Source organism: Pyxicephalus adspersus, chromosome Z (genome assembly GCF_032062135.1).
Source record: "Pyxicephalus adspersus chromosome Z, UCB_Pads_2.0, whole genome shotgun sequence".
Lineage (NCBI taxonomy): Eukaryota > Metazoa > Chordata > Amphibia > Anura > Pyxicephalidae > Pyxicephalus > Pyxicephalus adspersus.
In genome coordinates this window covers 77,084,851-77,106,738 of record NC_092871.1, presented here as the reverse complement: position 1 = coordinate 77,106,738, position 21,888 = coordinate 77,084,851, and the positions used below count along the sequence as shown (strand labels likewise).

The 21,888-nt window shown below is 39.6% G+C and overlaps 2 protein-coding genes across 2 annotated transcripts in view; one reads left to right on the top strand and one right to left on the bottom strand.

Moving 5' to 3' along the window:
- Positions 1 to 4,993, top strand: part of LOC140344199 (protein Niban 2-like) — a 74,162-nt gene extending 69,169 nt beyond the window's left edge. The window contains exons 14-15 of the mRNA XM_072431192.1: positions 473 to 584; positions 1,535 to 4,993. Coding sequence (XP_072287293.1) covers positions 473 to 584; positions 1,535 to 2,556 — 1,134 coding nt within the window. The 3' untranslated portion in view covers positions 2,557 to 4,993. The remainder of the gene's footprint in view (positions 1 to 472; positions 585 to 1,534) is intronic.
- SLC31A2 (solute carrier family 31 member 2) lies at positions 4,964 to 20,347 on the bottom strand. The gene is made up of 4 exons (XM_072431193.1): positions 20,210 to 20,347; positions 16,250 to 16,316; positions 13,872 to 14,136; positions 4,964 to 7,839 (listed from the first exon to the last, which is right to left on the bottom strand). The coding sequence occupies exons 1-4, from the start codon at positions 20,213 to 20,215 to the stop codon at positions 7,653 to 7,655; spliced, it is 525 nt and encodes a 174-aa protein (XP_072287294.1). The 5' UTR covers positions 20,216 to 20,347; the 3' UTR covers positions 4,964 to 7,652.
- Between the last annotated feature and the right edge of the window lie 1,541 nt (positions 20,348 to 21,888).

Here is a 21,888-nt window from a genome sequence, read left to right as displayed (position 1 = left end):
TCCTTATTGCAGCAGCAGAAGTATTTAGAAAGAGAAAATTCAAGCAGGGCTGACAAGCCTGCTTGAGATTTCAGTGCAGTAGAAGCTGGGTTGTAAACGCAATACACAAAGTTTGTTGCTTTGCCAGAAATCCGTGGATCTCCTGGTATTTTTCTGTACTTCGAGAATTTTTTAAGGAGAAAAGTTTGGAAAAAATATACTAAGTATTTTTTTAATACTGTAAATCTACATTGTAAGATGATATTGATGGTGAAATAACATTTTGGACCATACACATCAATTCTTGCCACTCATAACCAGCTTATTTATTTTATACTTCTAGAAACATAATGGTAAGAACTTGGTTGGATGTAATAAGTAACTAGAATTGCTGCGTCTGTGGGGACCTGTAAATGTAAATTCAAATTGTAGGATTGCATTCTAGTACTTTAGTCCTCTGCTCTTACTCTGGTCTTGGCATTGTTACTTACAGGAGTTACCTCGATACCAGGAACTGATATTTGAGGAGCTGTCACGGTTTGTCCTGGTTGAAAACACGTATGAAGAGGTTGTGCTGCAGACTGTGATGAGGGACATTGTGCAAGGTAAGAAAGAGGTGGAGGGGCTGCAGGGAGAATAAACTTCATACATAATGTAATATTTTTATGTAGGGCTTTCACCTCCTACAGCTCTGTACGAAGTTGGAGCTAAAGGCAGAGAAAAGAGCTTACAGAAGTGAATAAGCTGTATGTAAGGCACCAATGCAAAGATGGGAGAAGTAATGGTGATGATTGGTGACTGAATACTGTGCATTTAGCTCAAACTGTATGACTGACTATGAATTTGGGTATTAAGTTTGTGTTTAAAGAGTTAGAGTCAGCTGAAAATGAAATTCCAGAGTGGGGAAGAAAATTTGTGAGGGAAAGTGCCGGCATGGAAAATGGAACATCATTTACTCAAAACAGTGTTTGGAAATTAGTAGGATATGTATGGTAAGAACAGAGTGATGAGATCTTTGTAGGTTAGATTTAGATTTCTGAAAAATACAATGGTGATACTGAAGGAAAGCAGCTGCATTTGGAAGAGTAACAAGATGATAAACAAAGCAAACAGCAGAAATACATTGTATTTAAACCCAAAAGCCCATATGTACATCTACTTACCAGTCCTCAGATATGGTACCTGTATTAGTTTCTCCTCCACCCCTTTATTTTTATCTTGTCATTCGGTCAGTCTATGGTGTGTTATCATTGCTGCCATAGAACAGCACAACAACAAAACATTCTCCTATCTATACTATGAGAGGTTATTCTCATATTTAGCTGGGAACAATGCTAACTACTGGTAAAAAAATACATAACTGATAAGATTGCAGCCAAAAAGTTTGTTGGTTTATGACAATTATTGTTGGTTTATCTCTAACACGGGTGTATTTTTTTTTTTTTTTTTAAGAGATTACAGACAGTGGTTAATACGTAGTGTCAGCTTCTCCAAAAAAACAATTTCCTGATATTTGTATATTAATATGTTCTTTTTTGCTTTCTCATCATTGTAGCGGTAAAAGATGCTGCTACCCAGAGAAAACATAACTTGTTCCGGGACAGTATGGTGATGCATAACAGTGATCCAAACCTTCACCTCCTCGAAGATGAGCCCCCCATTAATTGGACCGAAGACTATTCCAACAATACTGAAGCTTCTGGAGGCCGGCATGGCAGATCTCGCCAAGTGGTATCCCTTATTCAGGATGATGATGCTCCTGAATATCTGGAATCATGCCAGGAGGCCCCTGCTAATGAGAATATTCCTGAAGAGCCAGAGTCCAGTGATGTTGGCGCAATACGAAGCATGCTTGTCAAAGAGTTTGATGTTGAGGTTCCAGTCACAGATACCACAAAGACCCCAGAACATGAAGACGCAGCACAGGCTTCGAAACATGCACTGCCTGAGGAACAGGAGATACAAGTCACTCAGTCGCATACAGAACAGATGAAGCCCAATGATCCTCAGGCTCAGAAGAATACAGCATTTAGTGGACATCTTGAGGATGATGTGGATCACACAATGGCACCTACCACCACAGATGTATTTCCAGAAAGAGAATTGGTACAGAATTACCAAAGGGTTTCAGATAATATTGAACAAGAAGTCCATGGTGATCCGGAAGAGGAACCACAGCATTCGTTGGCACGAGAACATTTGAGCACAGATGATCATCCAACTGAGGAGCAGCCGCATGCAGAGCCCGATAACGAGGCAGCCAATGATGATTTATCCATACAATATGTAAGCCATAGACACCATCAAGTAGAAGAAGAGCAGAAGCAACCATTGTCACAGGACAAAACTATCTATCCAGATATATTGCCACCAGAGGTTACTACTTCTCATGTCATTCCTTCAGAAGAGGAAAACCAGCCAAAAGTGCTCGAGTCTTCCACAACACATGTGGTACATTCCACCCCAGATAGTGGATTCCAATCCCCCATGAGTGAGGAGGAGGAAGATGGTGAAGGTTACAGGGAATCTCATGTGCCAGCTCCACAAAAAAAAGATGAGGTCATTACCCAGTTCTGAGGACAGACACAATGGGTACTAACCTTTTATTATGAACTATTGGAGGGTAGAAGCAAAGTCAGAATCTCCCTCCTTTTGGCGAAAAAAAAACAATTTATTTAAATGTTTTTTGGCTCTGCAACCCTTCCCACCCCAACCTTTGCTATGCCAATGCTGGAGTTTTATACTTTACCCTATGACATAAATGCACAGGGTTTAAAAATGCCACAAACATCACTTTATCTCACCATCGTCCCCTACCAGCATTGTGTAAAATCCCCCACACTACCTAACTCATTAGTGCTGAGCTTGTGCAAGTTGTATCCCCAGAGCTTTAATGTGCAATGTAACTATTCCTGTCACAAAGCTTCCAATACTGCCACTAAAACATTAACAATTTTGTCTCTCCTCCTAGGACCCACACCCATATGCACACTGCTTTGTGTAACATTTAGCGCACTGCAATGAGACACAAACACTAACCCAAAGACACAGCACTGAGGTTACCTTCAGTGGAGAATTTCACTGAGCAGACCCTACAGGCTCCTTTGCATGCATGTGACGTATCCTGTGTGTTTTGGTGTCATGGGCTCATTCTCATACAAGGTTTCTCTATATTGTTGATATGCTATTTATGTTAGCCTGCTAAACATCACTTTTTATCCATCTGTTTCCCTATAAGAAAATATTCACACTCATTCAGATATGTACCACCATCTAAAACCTATCAGTAGCCAATGGCTTTACTTTGATATCCAATTAGGCAGTCATTTATGAATATATGACTAAGGACCTAGCTCTAGATTCATGCAAGCCTACCTAAGTATATTAAAAAACACAAACTTAATTTCATGCAGTTTAACTAAGCTGAGCCCTATGTTGCTGTAACTGGCCTTTTGGTAAGGCATCTGGTATGAATGACCCTTGAGGATCTTACATTCTATTGCAGACCTTCTGAACTTTTTTTTTATCCCTAAACTTTTTGAGTGTCGTATCCCACCGCTTCTCCCCAGCTAAAACCAATTCATTAAGAATTAGTAAAAAAAAAAAAAAAACTACCCCTTACATTAAAGTTTGGCATTTTGCGCTGTTCTTAAAGAGCCAGCAGTTGAACATTTTACAGCAGTGAGCGGTATGACGCTGCTCACTGCCACCCCCAATCTATTTGGATGGATGGGTGTAGTGTATCACCCAAGGAAGCAGTTCCAACATGTGAGGAAGCAGTAATTGCACCACTACCTCCCCATCAGGCTGAACGCCTAAAGATGAGCACAAAGCTACAAAGGAAAATAAGAAAACATAATTCCAACATTTAATTTGTTTAAGAGGTGTAAATATTAGTATGTGGTGGCTACTTAAAGCAGAACTAAACTGAAAACAAAAAAAATTACACTTGCCTTTAATCCCGCAGATCCCTCGATGGCGTTGGTCCTTCCGACGACTTGGTCCCACGTCGACCTGGAATACCTCTTCGTCCCGGCGCTGAGGAAGCGCCGGACGCTGCCATCTTCTTTCTTCACTCCCATCTTCTTCTTTTCTTCCTGGCACGTTACTCGATCTCGCACTGTGCAGGTGTAAGATCGGGTGACGTACCCGCTGTAAAGGGGGAAGAAAAAAAGAGAGCCGATCTCACTGCGCATGCGTGGTATTGGCATCTCTTTCCCTTAGTAGAAAAAATGCCCCTTCTACGCATGCCTGAGATTGGGGCATGTGCAGAAGGAGCACCCAGAGCCTCCCGGGATGCATAAGGTGGGTATCCTGGGAGTCTCTGCACTCCCATTCAGTCTTAATCGCTGTGGCGATCAAGACTGAAAGGGGAGGTGCTGCAAAAAAGGGTGCAAAAACATTTTTGCTTTACATATAAGGGTTTTCTACCCTTTCATGCAAAGTGAAAATGTTGAGTTTAGGTACGCTTTAAGTAGCAGTTCTGTGGACACACGGGGTATCCAGAATGGATCAAAATTTCTAAGTGTAGAGAGAATGTTATTTTTCTCTAGGGAACTACTTCACGACTGGAAACGTCACTTAAAATTCCCCCAAGTTTAATCCACATGTCAGTGTATGACAGACAGATCAGGAGAAGCTCTGCAGCTTTATTTGTATAAGTTTTACATTCCGTCAGTGTTACTGGTTTGGTGTGCACAGGGTTCACCATATAAACCTGACACTTACATGGCTTTTGATTTGCTGTGTTTAAAGCTGTACATTCCAAATGTGTGTGTGTAAGATTACAAATTTCTGCGTGTGACTGAACAGAATGTGGGAGCGGTTCTCATCTTCACTCCATATACAACCTTGAGGCAACCTCATTTTCTGAAACCAAACAAGTGCCTTCTCTAGCCCAGTGCAAACCTGCATCTTCCCTCCCAAATATATATTTTATTAAAACTTTTAAATGTTTTAAATAATAAAAAAAATGCTTCTCTAATTAATAATAAATAAACTTTATTGTAAGAAACCTGGAGTTTTATCTGGAACAATTCTTTATATTTTACAAGTATTTTTACACATTTAAATTCATTTAGCAAATGAAAGCGTTACATTGGACAACCATATGTCTGCTTACGCTCTCTGGGCCTGTCCTACTCCACAAATTACCTAGTCTTAGGTTGGTGAAAAAAAATATATACATACTTTTTTTTTTAAACTTTTACAGTAGGTAATTTAGGAATAAGTCCCAGAGAGTGTAAGCAGTCTTTCCGTTCTGATGGATGGTCAACTTCAATATTCCATAATAAACCACTTAAATACAATTAGTTACTTATGCAAAGCACTTCTATCTGCTAGTTTTTGTAATAGTTCAATTTCATGATATAAAAATACAAAAAATACTACAGCAGACTTTTCATATTTCTTTATAAAAGTAATACAAGGGACTTCAAAAGATAACCAGATTTCAAAATTAGCCATTTGTAACAAATCCATATGGATTGTACCTGAGACTATGCAGCATACCAAGGTAATTCACCATTATATTTCTTGTTTTCTTCATAAACTTTTAACCACATTGTGATTGCAGTTTGGAGCGGTGCACATCTAGCAGCTCACTGTGACAGCAGAAATGAAAACCTAGGTGGAGTTAGTTGCAACAAAATTGACATTTACATGACACAAGGAAAGGCTATGGCTGGCACAATCCCTTAAACCAGCAGAACCTCTGAATTCTGGGCAGTGACAACTGGGCATCTAAGGTTTACAGGGCAGCATTGTATTTCTCCTCCCTTTTAAGTAAACCTGTGCAAATAAAAATGTAGAAGCAATCATCCTGATCATGGGTTTACATAACTACCAACTGAGCATCTGCCTTGGAACAAGTACGCAGTCAGTAAAGTCTGATCTCCAGATTCTGCACATTTAATCACATAAGACTAACTGGTAAGTAACACTAGAAAAATGTTTTTAGTCCTTTGGCCTGCAACAATCAAAAGTAGTCGGCCAATCCTTTCTTTTTCAGAGTTTAACTTTACAGGAAACATGGGAGCTGCCAATGTTGACCTTGCTTTTATATCTCACAGTACAGTTCCTTGTGTACAGAACCGTGTCATGCGAGATCTATGGGCCCTTCCTTTCCTGACCTCCTGAAAATGACAGCTGTAACCCTTGTTACTGTTGACCTAAAGTGGAACTAAAAATAATCAGGCAGATTACTATTGTAGAAAGCGACAGGTGACGTCCCTTCTGCAATATTAATTCTTACCTGCCTGATGGCTGTGAACTGTCAAAAAAAGGTTTCCAGGATACCCACCATTCTATCTTCCTCTGCGCTTGCTGGGACTGAATGAACTTCCACACCTCTGTGAGAGTTATGTCATCCTGGCATGGCCAATCTAGATGGCCAAAGGTTGCAAGGAGAAGGTGAAAAAGGAAGATGGCGGTGAGGGTACGAGGACAGGTGGGTATAGCAGGGTTTAGTTCCACTTGAACTCTGAAGCATTTCTATTAGTAAAGAAGCAACAAGTATTTTCAGTGCACATACAGGTGACAACTAATCAATGAAAGGATCATAACTGGGACCGCCATACTGACATGCAACATTTTTTTTCAGAGAGAAACCTTTGACTTCCCTGATAAACAAACCTAATTTCACTGACAAAGTATTTATAACGGAAGATTGAAAAATAGTCAAAATATTTGTAATGCAATGGAAGACCATATATTTCTTTGCAAACTAGTTTACTTTAAAGGTTATCGATAACCAGACTATGGTCATTTGAGTGGTTACATATTCTCAAAACATAGCAAATGTGCTTCAAAAGCAAGCCCTCATTACCCTCCATGGGCACTGCGGAGCAATTCAGCCACCAATTTTATAGCAGAAGCACTAAAGTTGTGCAGCTACACTGACCCTGCTCTGCTTCCTAGAGCTTCTTCTCTAGATATTATAAATTATTGTAACAAGTAGGGCAACAAGTATTGCCAAATTGAGGGCTTTTGCTGTAAAATCGCAGGGTCAATTGCTCAAAAATTCACATCATTATTATTCCAATATTTAAATGCCCATTGCCTGGTCAGGTATGTGTGTAAAACATGCCATGACCATTGATATAAATCCATTGCCACAAATAGGTTAGATGCCTAAAAACCATTGAAAACAGAAGAGAGCATGTGCAAATATGTTTGCAAGTGGACTTATTTAACTATAAAGAATTGGCAATCAATCAAAAGCCTGAGATCACCTCCATATCTCTACACGACTTACATGACCTTTATGTGTGTATGGAGACCATACTGGACCGCATAAATTACTTTTTGCAGTGTATAACAAAAGATTCTTCAAATCACACTTCTACTGTTGTGTAGGCAGGTCTACATGTGAGGCAAACAACATTGCAATGTACACAAAACATAATGTCAAATGAGAAAAGCTGCCTATCTGAGGTGTCCCCCAACTTACAGCTGTGCAATTTAACTCCTCAACCCAAATGTTGGTTTGGCCAGTTAATCGGGATTCTTATAATTAAAGGATGCATAGAAGTGTAACCCCATGGTAGGGGGGTGTTCAGTTCAGGGACACATGTATAACCTGAGGTATTTGGAAGAAAGGTTCCCCAGTGATCTGTGCAAACAGTATCTGGATGACATGTTCACTTCTCTGTATGCTTTCCATTGACAGGTTTCTACAGACTGTGGGGCTTTGGGTATTTAGCAATGAGGGGGAAAGCCAAGTAATACCCAAGAGCAGATCCGATGATAACAGATATGAAAATGGCGGAGTTGTAGGTCATGACACACAACATCAGAACATATCCAAGGAAAACTTGTGATGTGTGCAGCAGAGCCAACGTGGAGTGCAGGACCCACCACCTGTGTGTAAAGAGAAGAGGGGTTAGAAGGACGGCAATCACTCTATACATAAAAAAGACTAAAGGGAAGTGTTAAAGTTTGGTCACTCGGCAGGAAGTGAGAAGAATCTCTTCAAAGAGGACATAGTGAAATTACTTCAACCACTGAGAAAAATATGTAGTCCGTCACTAATAATCTTGATAATATGGCTCAACCCAGACATTTTTTTAAGCTGTGTGGGAAGAAATTGTAGATGGGTGGAAACCCCTGAATTGTGACCCAACTCATCAGTAAGCCCCCCAAAACAGCCAGGTGGTACACCCAGCCAAAAGGGTCTAGGGAGAACAATGATTCAGAGTCACTGACCTGAAACAAGTATGCGGTCAAACAAAATCAGAATTCCTGATCTGCATGCTTGCTCTGGATTAATGACCAATGCCAGGAAATCTACATGATATCTGGACAAATTATGTGTTAAGGATATCAGATATGGTAACCACTGTATTTCTCTAAGCCCAGGTCTCCTGCTGCAGCTATTTGTTATTTTAATTCTTAAAAAACTCACACACACACTTTGTCATGCAGAATTAAAAAAAAAGGTTGCTTATTTTTTTTTACTCTATATTTGCACAACTACTTATCAAACCTTTAGTGAAAAACAGAATAAATTTACTGTTTTGTTGTAAAATATCAGATAGGTGATTTGTCAAGCCATTTGATGCAAACCATAGGGCTAAAAACTGTTTGCGCTTATGAAATAGCAGACAAGTACAATACACAATACTGCCCCATAGGTGACACTTTAAAAATCAGTTTAGTGTTATCCATCATCAATGACCCCAAATGCATTACTCCCACACCCAGGTGCTCAGCAATATTAGGCTATTGTTGCTTACAAATGTATGTGTAAGCTGGTAATATTATTTTTTTGCTTTTACAATTATATTTTTTTTTTTACTTCACTTTACTAATATCAAAAGCTGGTGACAAGTCCCCTGCATTATATTATTTTCCTGCACTGTCCCTCTAGATAGAAATTAATCAGCTCCTGTCGTGTGACAGACATGAATCCCAGAAAAAGCCTGGAAATCCCTTCTGCAGCAAACAAAAGTGAATGGGTGGCTTTACAGCCACTTTAATCACTTTTACATAAATACATAGTGCATGCAGATAACATTTCAAATATGCAGCTGAAAGCTTATTCTTTCAAAGATATGTGTGTGGTTGAAGTCCATGGTTGGGTTGGAAAAAAACAAGAAAAAAAAAATAATTAGAACATCTCTGCAACACACCTTTCCTATTTGTTCCTCTCCACATACAAACATTTTTTTCTTTCACAGATAATGCTGCTTGCTGTCTGACTCAAGAACCTGTGCACAAACTGTATGTAGGGAAATGGCTCTTAGGAGGTGTAGCACTGGGGGTGTTCCAAAGTAAAAAAACAAAACAGTAGAACTCCGGCAAAAATTTAACAAACCTGCCGATTACGTAGAGAGAGTAATAAATACTGTTTCTCAAAATAGAAATAAAGTTAAAGGAACACAAAAATTGTTTGTGCTGATCTACAACCTCTAATTCTGCTACACAGCAATGGTAACATAAAAGATAATTTAAGAAAAACTATTTATTTTCTATATTTTTTATTTTTCAATATAACAAAAGAAGAAAACAAACAAAAGAAAGATAAAAAGATGGCAAAAAAAAAAAAATTAAAACTGAACAAAAAGAAGGGTAACAACAAAAATAACATTAGCAGTAAACCATATGGCATAAAATTTAAGCTTATATAATCAAAATGCAAACCAAAAAAAAAAAAAAAAAAAGGGGGGGGGGGGGGGGGGAGGGAGGGGTTCGGTCAATACCAGAACAAGTCAAGACAACTGATATCTGTGAGCAGCATACAAAGCTTAGAGCGAATCCTTGTCATCTAGATCAGTGGTAACCAACCTTTCGGACCACTAAATGCACAAATTGCGGACTGAGCATGCACGGGGAGCCGTGTGTCAATCAAAAGGGAAGAAACTTCCCGCAGGGTGACGTCATGATGCCAGAATCCACCCAGTCTCCCATTGCAGGCTCAGACCCGCTTGCTAAATTCTGGGCGACAGTAGCGCATGGCTGTGGACACAACAAATAATTTGTGTCCAGAGCTGCAAAACGCTAAAGTTTTATCGGTTGGCGACTGCTGATACAGAAAGACATCAGTAATTTACTATGGGGGGAGGAACCGGTACATTGACTATATATGCAGGTAGGAGATAACAGGTAGGCCTCCCATGGCTCCCAGATTGTAGTGAATTTATTAACTCAGTCATGCACCCTGGCTGTGAGGTGTTCCATTACCTGCACATCCTTAATTCGATCCTACAGATCTGAGATTCCCAGGGGGAAGTTGATTTCCAATGTCTTGATATGAGGCATTTAGTCAAAACATGGGAAGCCAATTTTTTGCTAAGTTTGGAGAGGTTTTGTACGGGCAGGCCCAATAGTTATGTGACATTATCCATGGTTATCTGGATTACTATTATTACACATTTATATAGCGTCAACATATTACATAGCGCTGTACAAAGTCCATAGTCATGTCACTAGCTGTCCCTCACAATCTAAATAACACAGTCTAAGGTCAATTTTGGGGGGGAAGCAAATTACCCTAACTACATGTTTTTGGAATGTGGGAGGAAACCGGAGTACCTGGAAGAAATCTACGTGAACACGGAGAGAACCTGCAAACTCCATGCAGATAACGTCCTGGCCGAGATTCGATCCTAGGACCCAGCGCTGCAAAGGCCAGAGTACTAACCCCTGAGCCACCATTCTGCCAACCACTGAGCCACTACATTGCCCACAAATCCCAAATATTCCCTACAACAGGTCTATTGATGAGTTTCCAGTAAGGAGTTAAGATTGGGCATGTCCAGAATATATGGACCCAAAAGTAGTCATACGTATTTATTAGTTTATTCTATTGTGTGTCCAACATAAAAGTACACTAAAATGGCATTTCTGCAAATGTAATTTTTTTTCCATTTTTATGCATTTTTTTGCTATGCAAAATTACAAATAAAAATAACTGACGGAAAAAAAATATTTTTGCAACAACTGTTGCATGATCTTTTTTGCTGTCTGTCTTCAGGTCTCTGAGGCTTATATGAAGTCTGAGAGGATGTAAATTATGTCCCTTCTTACCCCTGAGGAAGCCAAGCTGTCTGGCCAAACATGTTGGGTAAAATCTAAATAAAGGCTGCAATCCCTATATTTGGATGTTTACCCGTTTCTTTTTTCACATCAATTTGGGCATAGCAATAAGTCCCGACTAACCTGATAGTAGGATACATTTTGTCTAGTGCCATCCAGTGGTCAATGTACTATTGCACTATTGTATTATTACCCCATTGTATCTCCTCACTATTGTTTATTATGTATGCCAGGGGTCGGCAAAGTTTTATGGCCACTTGACCATTTATAGGGTGGGAGCACACTAGGCCGGACCCGCCCTAATGGCTCTGCCCACCACCAGGGAACGCCCCCTGAAGTGATATCCCTCTCGTCTGTATGCATTGCTTCAGGGAGCTTCCCTAATTACCACCGCGGCGGAAGTATCAACACCGGCCGCTGTATATAGGGGAGCAACTGCAAGGGCGCAGCACCAGAGCTCCAGCAGCTCTGGTAGTTCCTAACACCCCCTGGCCGATCCGCCAGCAACCCGCGGCTCTGGCCAGCATTAGGCTGGATCGGCCAGGGGGTGTTAGGTCAGAACGAACTACCGGCTAGGCTGTATCTGGCCTAAAGGCCGGAGTTTGCCGACCCTTGATGTATGCCATTAATACATAGTAAAATTACTCTTTGTCACGGTACCTAATGAAAATCTCTTTTAGTGTTCTTTATTCCATTCCTAGGTTTGTTTTCTGGGGTGTATAAAGTCACCATTTACTCGTTGAACCTAAGTGAAGGACCTTCCCACCCAAAATAGTTTTACCTGACGAATAGGACTAAAGTGAAGAATATATATGCTTTATATATATTTAATAACATTATGATTCTCTAAGGAGCTAAAGCACTTGAGGAGGCACTTTGGCAGGCAAGTCTGCATTCATGTACAATTGTGCAGTGCATACTTGCACAATATGGCAAAACCCTGAGCAGTGAAAAGTTCAAACTCAAAGCCAATTGGGAGGATAGGCCAGCAGTTTTGAAGTTGGAAAATACATTCTATCATCCCTGTAAGGCCAGCACAGATTTCAATATATTTAGTGTATTTTAGGTCTGCTAAATCCAGAAATGACATCAGTTACATTGAATTGCCTCTAGTTCTGGTGTCACAGGAATAGGAATAGATGATTTTACCAACAACAAATGTTAACACAGCATAATACTAGACAAGGAAATGATAGAAAAATTATTAATTATAAAAGTGATGGAAGAAAGGTATCAGGGCAGATGGGATAGACACATAATAGCAGACTACTGCTGGAGGTTTCAATGTGATTGTCCTGATCATCAACAAAAAAGGAAATCATACAAACAGTTTTTTAATGACTTATTTTTGATTAGTTCTGTAAATATACTGAATAAAGAATATATGGACATTAAGTATTTAAAAAATGTAATTTTGTATACGTAGGCATATCTAGTTTAATTTTGCTTAATTTTCACGTTTCTTTAGTTTTCTATGAGGTTATTATTGAGGTCATTATTTCAAAAACTAGAGCCAATCCAGCAAAACCAATACCATATCTGCAATCTGTACATCAAACATACCCTAAAATGACTTCCATCTGTTTGGCAAGAAAATGTTTGTTGACCAGTGTAATAAGTGTGCCGTCCTCTCATCTCAATTGCATTTAGAATAGCACAGAAGGTAGTTATAAGTATCAAGTGTTTTATCTATATCCTGAAGGTTTCTGTAAAAATGCTTTTTTAAAGCACTAAGGATGTCCTAATAAAAGCAAAGCAAGAAAGAGAAGGAAAACCAAAAAGACAGATAGAAGCTACCGGTATATAAAATCAGTATTGTATTCTACGGTTGAGTTTTACTTCAGATTTACATTCTTTTCTGAAACTGGGGTAACACAAGTCATTCTAAAAATGCTGTTATGGAAATGGGCACAAAAACTGCGCTACAGCACATCACTGTCCTGCATTAAAAATGTCAGATATTTATTTTGAATAGGTTGAAGCATAATGTGAAGGAACCCTCAAAATAAACTTGAGGATGCTATTTGTTTGGTAACAATGCAGACTTTCTTTCTTTAATATTTTATGAGCCAATGACCTAGAACAAGTACACAGATCAAGATAAACCCTATCCACATATTCATTCCTGGTCAGGGAAAAAAAAAAACAGAATTCATGACAGTCTGCAACCTGAATGGTCATCAGCATCAGACTCCATATTTCTTTAACCACCTGGGCGTTACACTGATGTCTAGATTTCTGTACCAAAAGCGGTACACTGTTTTTCATGAAATTTTTTTTTTAAATTGTAGACCTGTAACTTACAGAAATATGTCCGAACCCACATAAATATATTTTCTATTATTTTGTATTGGATTGGATACAGGACTTTGTATTAAATCCAATACAAAATGAGAACAAAATTCAAACTCTCATTATGTTTTGGATTGAATACAAACTCCTGTATCCAATCCAATACAAAATGAGCGTTTGAACGGTTTTCTCCGCCAGCAGGCTTCTTGTTTCAGAGATCACCCGGCGCTGGAACGAGAACGACGCTGGATGATCAGCGGGACCAGGTAAGATGCCGGCCGGCTTCTTACCGGTCTCGCTGGTATAGGAGAAGGCACCCGACGCTGGAGAGGGAGATCGACGCTGGTACACGAACACGACGCTGGATGAGCACAGCGGGACCAGGTAAGTGAGGATTTTAATATAGGGAGAAAAGTTTGGGGTTAACGAAAATTGCAACTTTTTTTAGCCCGTACCAAGGTCGGGCTTAACGGTTGGGAGGTTAAAGTACGTTTCCTGTAAATAAACAGCCCTGATAACATATGGAATGCACTGAAACAGGCCTAGGACAGTATAGGACTTACCGGCAGGTAGAGGAAGTGTATCTGACAGGTGGAGATACCAAAAGCTCATGGTTCTCCCCAGGGTACAAAGGCTCATTTGCCAGAAGTGTGTCAGAGTTTGCAGAAATATTAGCTTCAGAGTCAGATATCAGTGATGGCGACTGAGAGGCATCAGGACTTAGTGGCAGAGTCGCCAGGACCCTGGTTAGAAGGTTGGACTTTAACACCTTGGATAGCTCATAAAGGACAGTGAGCAGCAGGACCACCACACATGAAATCAGAAGACCTGGGGAAACAATAAAATGTCATTTATATTCATTCTAAACTTGAACCCAACTAATGTTGTTTATTTATTGTTTACTAGCACAATGTTTCTTAGGCTTTCTGTAAAGGCACATAAATACAGGTAGAACCTGGGTTACATACGGGATAGGGACTGTAGGTTTGTTCTTACCCTCATAGGCAAGTGTAGTCCATAGAGATGACTTTGTCAAGGCAAAAACAATACAAAATGATCCGAGTCAGCAGAAGCAGAGAGCACATGAAGTTATCAACTCACAAGGCTTCTAGGATGGTTGATACCAGTGCTCAACCCAGGATTTTTTTTTAACCGGGTGGGAAGAAATTTGAGGTGGTTAATGAAGTTCCGGGTGGTGCACCCAGCTAAATGGGGCTGGGGAGAACACTGGTTGATACAGTTTTAATGGTATATTTAACAGACCAAATGAATGCAAATACATTTAGGCTGCTTACACACGTTAGGCTTTTGTAGTTGGAAAGGATCTTTCATGACGCTTTCCAACGACAAAAGACTGAAAGATGCATGAATGAGCGCTGTACATACATCATCGTTCTGCTCTATGACTGTCTCCTTCACTAGTATTGCAGTCATTCATGGATCTGCCAGGATGGATCCATGAACATTGTCGGACAAGCATTGTACACATGCCAGATTGTCGTCTGATACTAGCCCTAGCACTTAAAGGGAATGTACTGTTACCACAACACTGAATACAGACACATTTATGTACCATATTGGACCTCAAAACCCCACCTCAAGAGACCATTGGAAAACAAATGTAATTCTATACTACATATAAAAGAGAGAGATCCTGTACAGCTTAGGTTGATCTCTATCTTTCTTGAGTCTATTTCCTTCTATCATCACACAGAGGAAGTGATTCATAAACTTGTGACACTACTACTCCTTATGAGGGAAAAATGGGGAATTATTTTTCAAAACAAATTATACCATAAAGATTTTTTCAATTAATACTGTTCTGAATTAGTAAGGAGATTGACTGTACACATATAATAAAAGAAAAGCCCAGCAAGTGCTATGAGGAGCTCAAAATAACCTCTGTAAAAACTGAATATCAGTAGGAGATAGGTTGCACAGACACTAGGATCTGTATTGTGGCACAATGGAATAGGTTTGTCTACCCTTGCATACCCAAAATGACCTACATTATACAGGTAGTCCCCGGGTTAAGGACATCCGACATATGGACTCCTAGATACGAACCGGGCTTCTCCGCTCGCTGTGTGCAGCAAAGGGGGGAGGGGCGGTTTGAATGACTTGCAGAAGAAACTTTTTGCTAAACACAGCTGAGGTTGTGGGTGATCTTAGGGGGTGTGCTCTTTCTGCAGTTCTTGTAAAGCTGCGTACACACTTCCAATAATTATTGTTGTAAAGGAACAACGAATGACCGTTCGGCTGAAAATCGTTCACAAAAAAAGTGACCAACTACGCCAATGAACGAGGATTGTAATTGGAAACGAACGACTGTCAAGGCGGATCTGATTGGCTGACCATTGTTCGCTATCTATCATGTGTACAGTTGTTCAGTGATCGTGCATGTTTCTGCAATACACTTTCTCATTTACATGTCACTCCCTGCATTGTTCAAACGATTGTATCTAGCTTGTGTACACCATTGGTGGGTTGTATTTTGAACAATCGTATCTTTACAGCATGTACGATCGTTCAAATATAATCGTGCATAATCGTTGATCGGTCGTAATAGTTCATTTTCTAATGATAACTATTGGAAGTGTGTACCTAGCTTAAGTCTTTAATGACCAAGACAAACTCTGTAGTCATTTCTTTTTGCATATCAAAGCACAGCTTGCTCCAGATGATAGTCTACCGTAGGCTCTATAAAGCTTTTATTTTGCTTTGTTTGCGATTAACTCACAGTGAGGATTTAATACAGTAACTGACACCACATTGCCTAATAATATGTTGAGACAAACATCTGTCCTAATTGCATTTATTAAAATAATGTACCTGTTCCAACTTACATACAAATTCAACTTAAGAACAAACCTACAGTCCCTATCCCGTATGTAACCTGGGGAAGACATTTTAATTCAATGCCAATAAAAAGTTACACTACCTGTTAGTGTCTGGACTGTCCAGATATCAAATAGCAGGGTCACATGATCCGAGAAAGCAAAATGCATCTGTAAAAAATGAAAAGAAAGGGGGAAAAAAGTTTTACACATTAATCTATACATAATGTATGTAAAGCAACTTTTTTTAGTTTCAATAAGTTTTTAATAAAACTTATTAATTCAACTTACACACACATATATGTATATATATACACACACACATAATATACAGAAAAATAAAGACTGAAAATGCAATTGAAACAGTATATTTCAGCATAACCATATGGCCCTTAGCATCAATATCCTCCCAAAACTTAAAGATCCAGGTTCCTATTCGGTATGGGTGGGAAATAACAAAATAACATATCCTGGGACCCCTGGGAACACCAGGAAACGCAAAACACCACCAACAAAAAATAGGGGGAAAAAGAAGGGATGAGGGGTAAAGTTGGCAAAAATACAACTCCTAAAATCTTATTCTAATTCATGGTTGAACAATTATATAAATAGAAAGGAACTATTCCAGTCCATGGAGATATATTTAATCCATGGAGTCCAGACCTTCTGGATTTTGGGCAGGGAATTTAAGTATGGCCCACATTTTTTTCATTTACTAAAATTCAGGCCATTTTGTTTTAGTCCATTTTGAGTAAGCCCCACCCTTCAATGGTTCATTTAATGTTGAGAATGCAATGGAAGCAAGCACTTCTTGCAGCACCAAGCTTTCATTCTCATGGATGGTGGTCCTTCACAGACTATAGCAGTGGTCCCCAACCTTTTTGATGTCATGGACCACTAAATTTACAGACTGCGCATATGCGAGAGCCGTGCGTCACCCAAAGGGGAAGAAACTTCTTCCAGAGTGATGTCATGATGCCAGAACCCACCCATTCTGCTATGGTAGGGCTGAGCTTGCAATGGGAGAGTGGGTGGGTTGTGTCCAGAGATACAGCCCGCCCATTGCCCTGAGCCTGCAATCCATATTGAGGAACATGGTCCGTGGCTCTGCCCGGTGCGGCCCCCCAGCGGGCCGCCAGAGCCCCGGACCACCAAAATTTTCTCTGGTTGGTCAGCATGCACAATGTAGGAGCGGCTGGATTGAATTATAAGGGAGAGCTTTGAGGGTTCATCTACGTCCAGGGGTATTGTATAAGAAGAACTGTCTACCAAATGTGCAAAGGAACAAGCCAAGAATTTCAACTTCCTCCCCCTCTAGCTGGAACAAATTACAATACGCCTTAATTTACTTTTATGGTATAATCTAGACATACAATGTAACTAATTTTTTATAAACCCGTATTTGTTATATTATATTGTAATATGAATCTCACTGTTTGTAAATACTGCTACTGTACAAATAAATTATTGTGAAAATGTTAAATCATTGTTCCCTTACAAACCTAATAAAATAATTATGGTATCTAAACTATTTATATATCTATATTACTGGTCAGTCAGTAATTTATATATATTCTATAAAAAATTCAGGGATTCTCTATGACCTGAAAATTATTTCCACGGTTCATCCCTAGTAAAAGGGCAATCTAAAGCTGCAATTTATGGCTTGTGGCTGTGTTTTCTCTGGGTCACTGGTCGCCATCCACAGACTCGGGCTGATAGCAGATGACTTGTAAGGAATACAGGATGATGCAGATTAGAACAGGCGGTCGGCAACCAGTGGTCCGTGATATAACTTTGGTGGTCCACAGAAAAGTTTGGACATTATTTGCAATTTTTATGTTGTATTCAATAAATTCTTATGTTCTTAATGACAATTTTCGCCTTTATGTTGCACTAAATTCACGAACTGTACTAAAGACAGAAGAACAAGGGAGGCGCAGCGTGACGTCAGTGTAGTGTTAAGTTGTATGAGACAACCGTTACCGAGCCGTACGCTTCAGTATTGTTTCCACCATTACAACAGTCACCCCGCTCCGCCAATACCGATTCTCATCCCATTGTTTTACTTTATTTGTTTATTTCTCAGATGATCTTTTAGGTAAGTATGACCTTACCTGTGTATTTTCTTTACCTGTTATATTTAATGGCATCAAATAGTTTGACTTTGATAAGTATCTTTTCTTGTTTGGTCTTAGATTCAAATGAAATAAACCCATAATGAGTGAGAAAAAGCAAACAAATATTTTGCATTTCTTTTGTAATACCAAATAATAATAATAATGATAATAGTAACAATAGTAATACTTCACTTAACCGAGAGCTGATCAATAAATCAGAGCCTCCACAGTCCTTGTCAGCACCATTAGGAAGATCAATATTTTACAAATGTCTTTATCTTTAAAAAAAAAATTCATATTATTGGTCCACAGGATATAAAATTATGAATTTAGTGGTCCGTGAGGCCTGAATAGTTGGCTACCATTGGTTTGCTGCACTAACATCACTTGCTGCTTCTATAATAAATATCAATGAATTATGAACCAGCAGGCGTATCTGTGCATTGATTGACAGCACAGACATCTATGGGGAACTAGAGTCATTAACAGTAATTCCTCATTATTGTTTGTGCTTTCAATCACAATTCTGCATGGCAGCATGTGCAAGGGTGAGGATTATACAAAACTAAATCTAAAAAGTAAAAAAATACAAACAGGCAGGTTCATTTTTTGCAGAAAAGACAGGCTCTTCTCAGCGCCCTCTTGTATATATATTATATATGCTACTGTATAGTTACATTACATTTATTTATTTTTTTAACAGATTGATGTGTTTTTTATTTAAAGGTTATTATTAAATATTGGACATATTTTGGTGAATTTTGCCTAAAAAGTGTAGCCTACAATGTATAATAAATTTCCATGCAAAAAAAAGTAACACTTTTTGCATGGAAATTCAGAAAGAATTAGAACGCTAGAGGGGTTAAGGACACAATTATTAACTTCTGAAGCAAGCTGTGCTTTGATATGCAAAAAGAAACAACTGCAGAGTTTGTCTTTAAGGAGTTGAGGTTGCAGCAAATATTTCATCTTTTTTCACTTTAAAAAAAAAAAAAAAAGAACCTGTCAGGATGGAGGTGTCACTGCCAACATGTTTTTATTATAAAAACTCCAGGGATGATTTCCTGACCTTTCCCTTACTACTACGTGACCTTGAAAAAAAGCATATTAGGCACTTTTACTTGCTGCATGCTTATTCTAGGCTAGCAACTCAGGATACAAAATAGAGACAGTCAGGCAATCTCCAAGATTGTAAACTCCTCAGGACAGGGTCATCTCGTCCTCCTGTCTGACATTTGCAACCCCTATTTAATGTACAGCGCTGCATAATATGTTGGCGCTATATAAATCCCATTTAAAAATATTAATCTGTGTTTGTAGAAGGAGTCGAGCTGAGGTTTGCAGGTAAAGGCAAAGGATATGTATGAAGGACTTTAAATCCTTACTTGCAGCTTTTTGCTTTCCGGAAATTATTTTTAATTCATCCACAATGTGCTTTTGATGACTCTGTAGGTGTCTCTATGCTGGCCCAGCTGTTCTGCCTCTCCCTAACACTTAATGAAGTTGCCAGAAAAGGAGTGAAAGGCTGACCACTGTCGATTTTGCATCCAAAATAGCAAGGGGGCAGCAGCATGTGACTATATACTGCCATATGGTCATGTGACTACGTACTGCCATATGGTCATGTGACTACCTACTGCCAAATGGTCATTTTACTACAAAGTGCTGGGGTGACATATTTACCCTGACAAGCCAACACAAATAAACTGCGTGACAAGCTCACACACAGCACTTTACCCTGGACCAGAGGGGCCCCATATGTAAGGGCCCCATATGTCAGCTCACTTATAAAGGACTTCCTAAACTCTTCCAAGAAACTTAGTACATGAATCCACGAAGTGTCCCAAGAAACAAGCTTTGTAAATGATAAACTTGTAGCCCGGGCAATACGCTAGGGCTCAGTCCCTGACAAGCCAGGGGTTAGTATAACACAGAGACACTTACCTGCATTGCACCGGCACTTCCCACCTACACTGCCAGCTTGATCAGCTGACTGCGCGATGTATTCTGGGAAGAGGGAGGAGATGGAAGGTGTGGGCGGAAGTAGAACTGGAAAGGGAACAGAGTAAGGGCACGGCGGTGGGCGGGGTTGTGTTGGTTGCCGAGACAACGAAAACTACCTTCATTTTATTTAGGATTGTAAAGTAAATACATGGGGCTGTGAAATTTTCTCATTAAAATAGAGGTTTTTCATATGTTAGTTTATTATAATAAAATTTATCTGAAGCACATTTTTTTTCTTTTTCTGTTTGGGTTAATACACCAGTCAGGTGTATCCAATTGCTGTCTAAGGGATTTACCCTCTAATAATATTAAACAGGATTTATATAGCACCAACGCAGCATATGACGTAGCGCTGTACAACAAATAGGGTTTTGCAAATGACAGATACAGACTGACACAGGAGGAGGAGAGGACCCTGCCTAGAAGAGCTTACAATCTACTTATCCACATATATACAATATATATACATTATTTGGCCATGATATTGGTCGGAATGTTGTCTTCTGCTGTTGTACTCTTATTGCAGCTTTGTTAAGGTAGACTCCAATGAAGGTCACTAAACCAGCAATAATAAACCAATGTAACGCTAAGTAGAGGCTGCTTTCCGAATGAATAATACAAGCAAATGTTCAAACCAAAGCATGAGTCTGGCAAACACTAAAAAACTAACAATTGCCACAGACACTGACAAAATGTTTTATTTACATACTTGTCTATGTAACAAGAAACAGCTTTTATTACTTACTTTGTCATCAATGGCAAATTTCTTTCAAGAACAGTGGCTGGAAAGCTTGCGGCCATTGCAGACTCAAGCTGCGTTCACACATGCAATAATTATCGTTGGAAACAAACGACTAATGACTGTTCGTCCGATAATCATTAATAAAAAAAGTGCACAACGACACGATGAACGAGGATTGTCGCTGGAAACGAACGACCGCCTGGAGGGTTTGATTGGACGACGATCGTTCAATATCTATTGTGTGTACGGTCGTTCAGTAATCGTAGGTGTTTCTGCAATACACTTTCTCCTTTACATGTCACTTCTTGCATCAATCAAACGATCGTATCTAGCGTGTGTACATTATTGGTGGATTATATTTGAACGATGGTATCGTTACAGCATGTACAGAACTGTGCACAATATGATCATTCAAAATAATAGTGCATAATCGTTAGTCGTTTGTTTTCTAATGACAATTATTGCACGTGTGTACCTAGCTTTACGTTAAGTACACACATGCAATAATTGTCCTTGGAAAGGATCTTTCACGATCCTTTCCAACGTCAAACAACTGCAGGATGCATGAACTAGCTCTATACATACAGCACCGCTCTGTGGATTGGGGAGGGGGAGAAGGATGGAGTAACACCCCACTGCTCTCTCTCCTTCACTTTCATTTCTATTGTTTGCCATCCATGGATCCACCAGGACAGTCGTTCGGACAATGGACCAAGAGCACTGTACACACGCCATATATGTGTACTCATACACGGCCATACACACCCCTTGTCCGTTAATCGGCTCAGGGCTGATATCGGTTGAGAATCTTGAGTGTGTGCAGTGCTCGTCATCCGAAAGGCCATCCTGGAATTGAAGGGGAAGGAGCGCAGTGGGG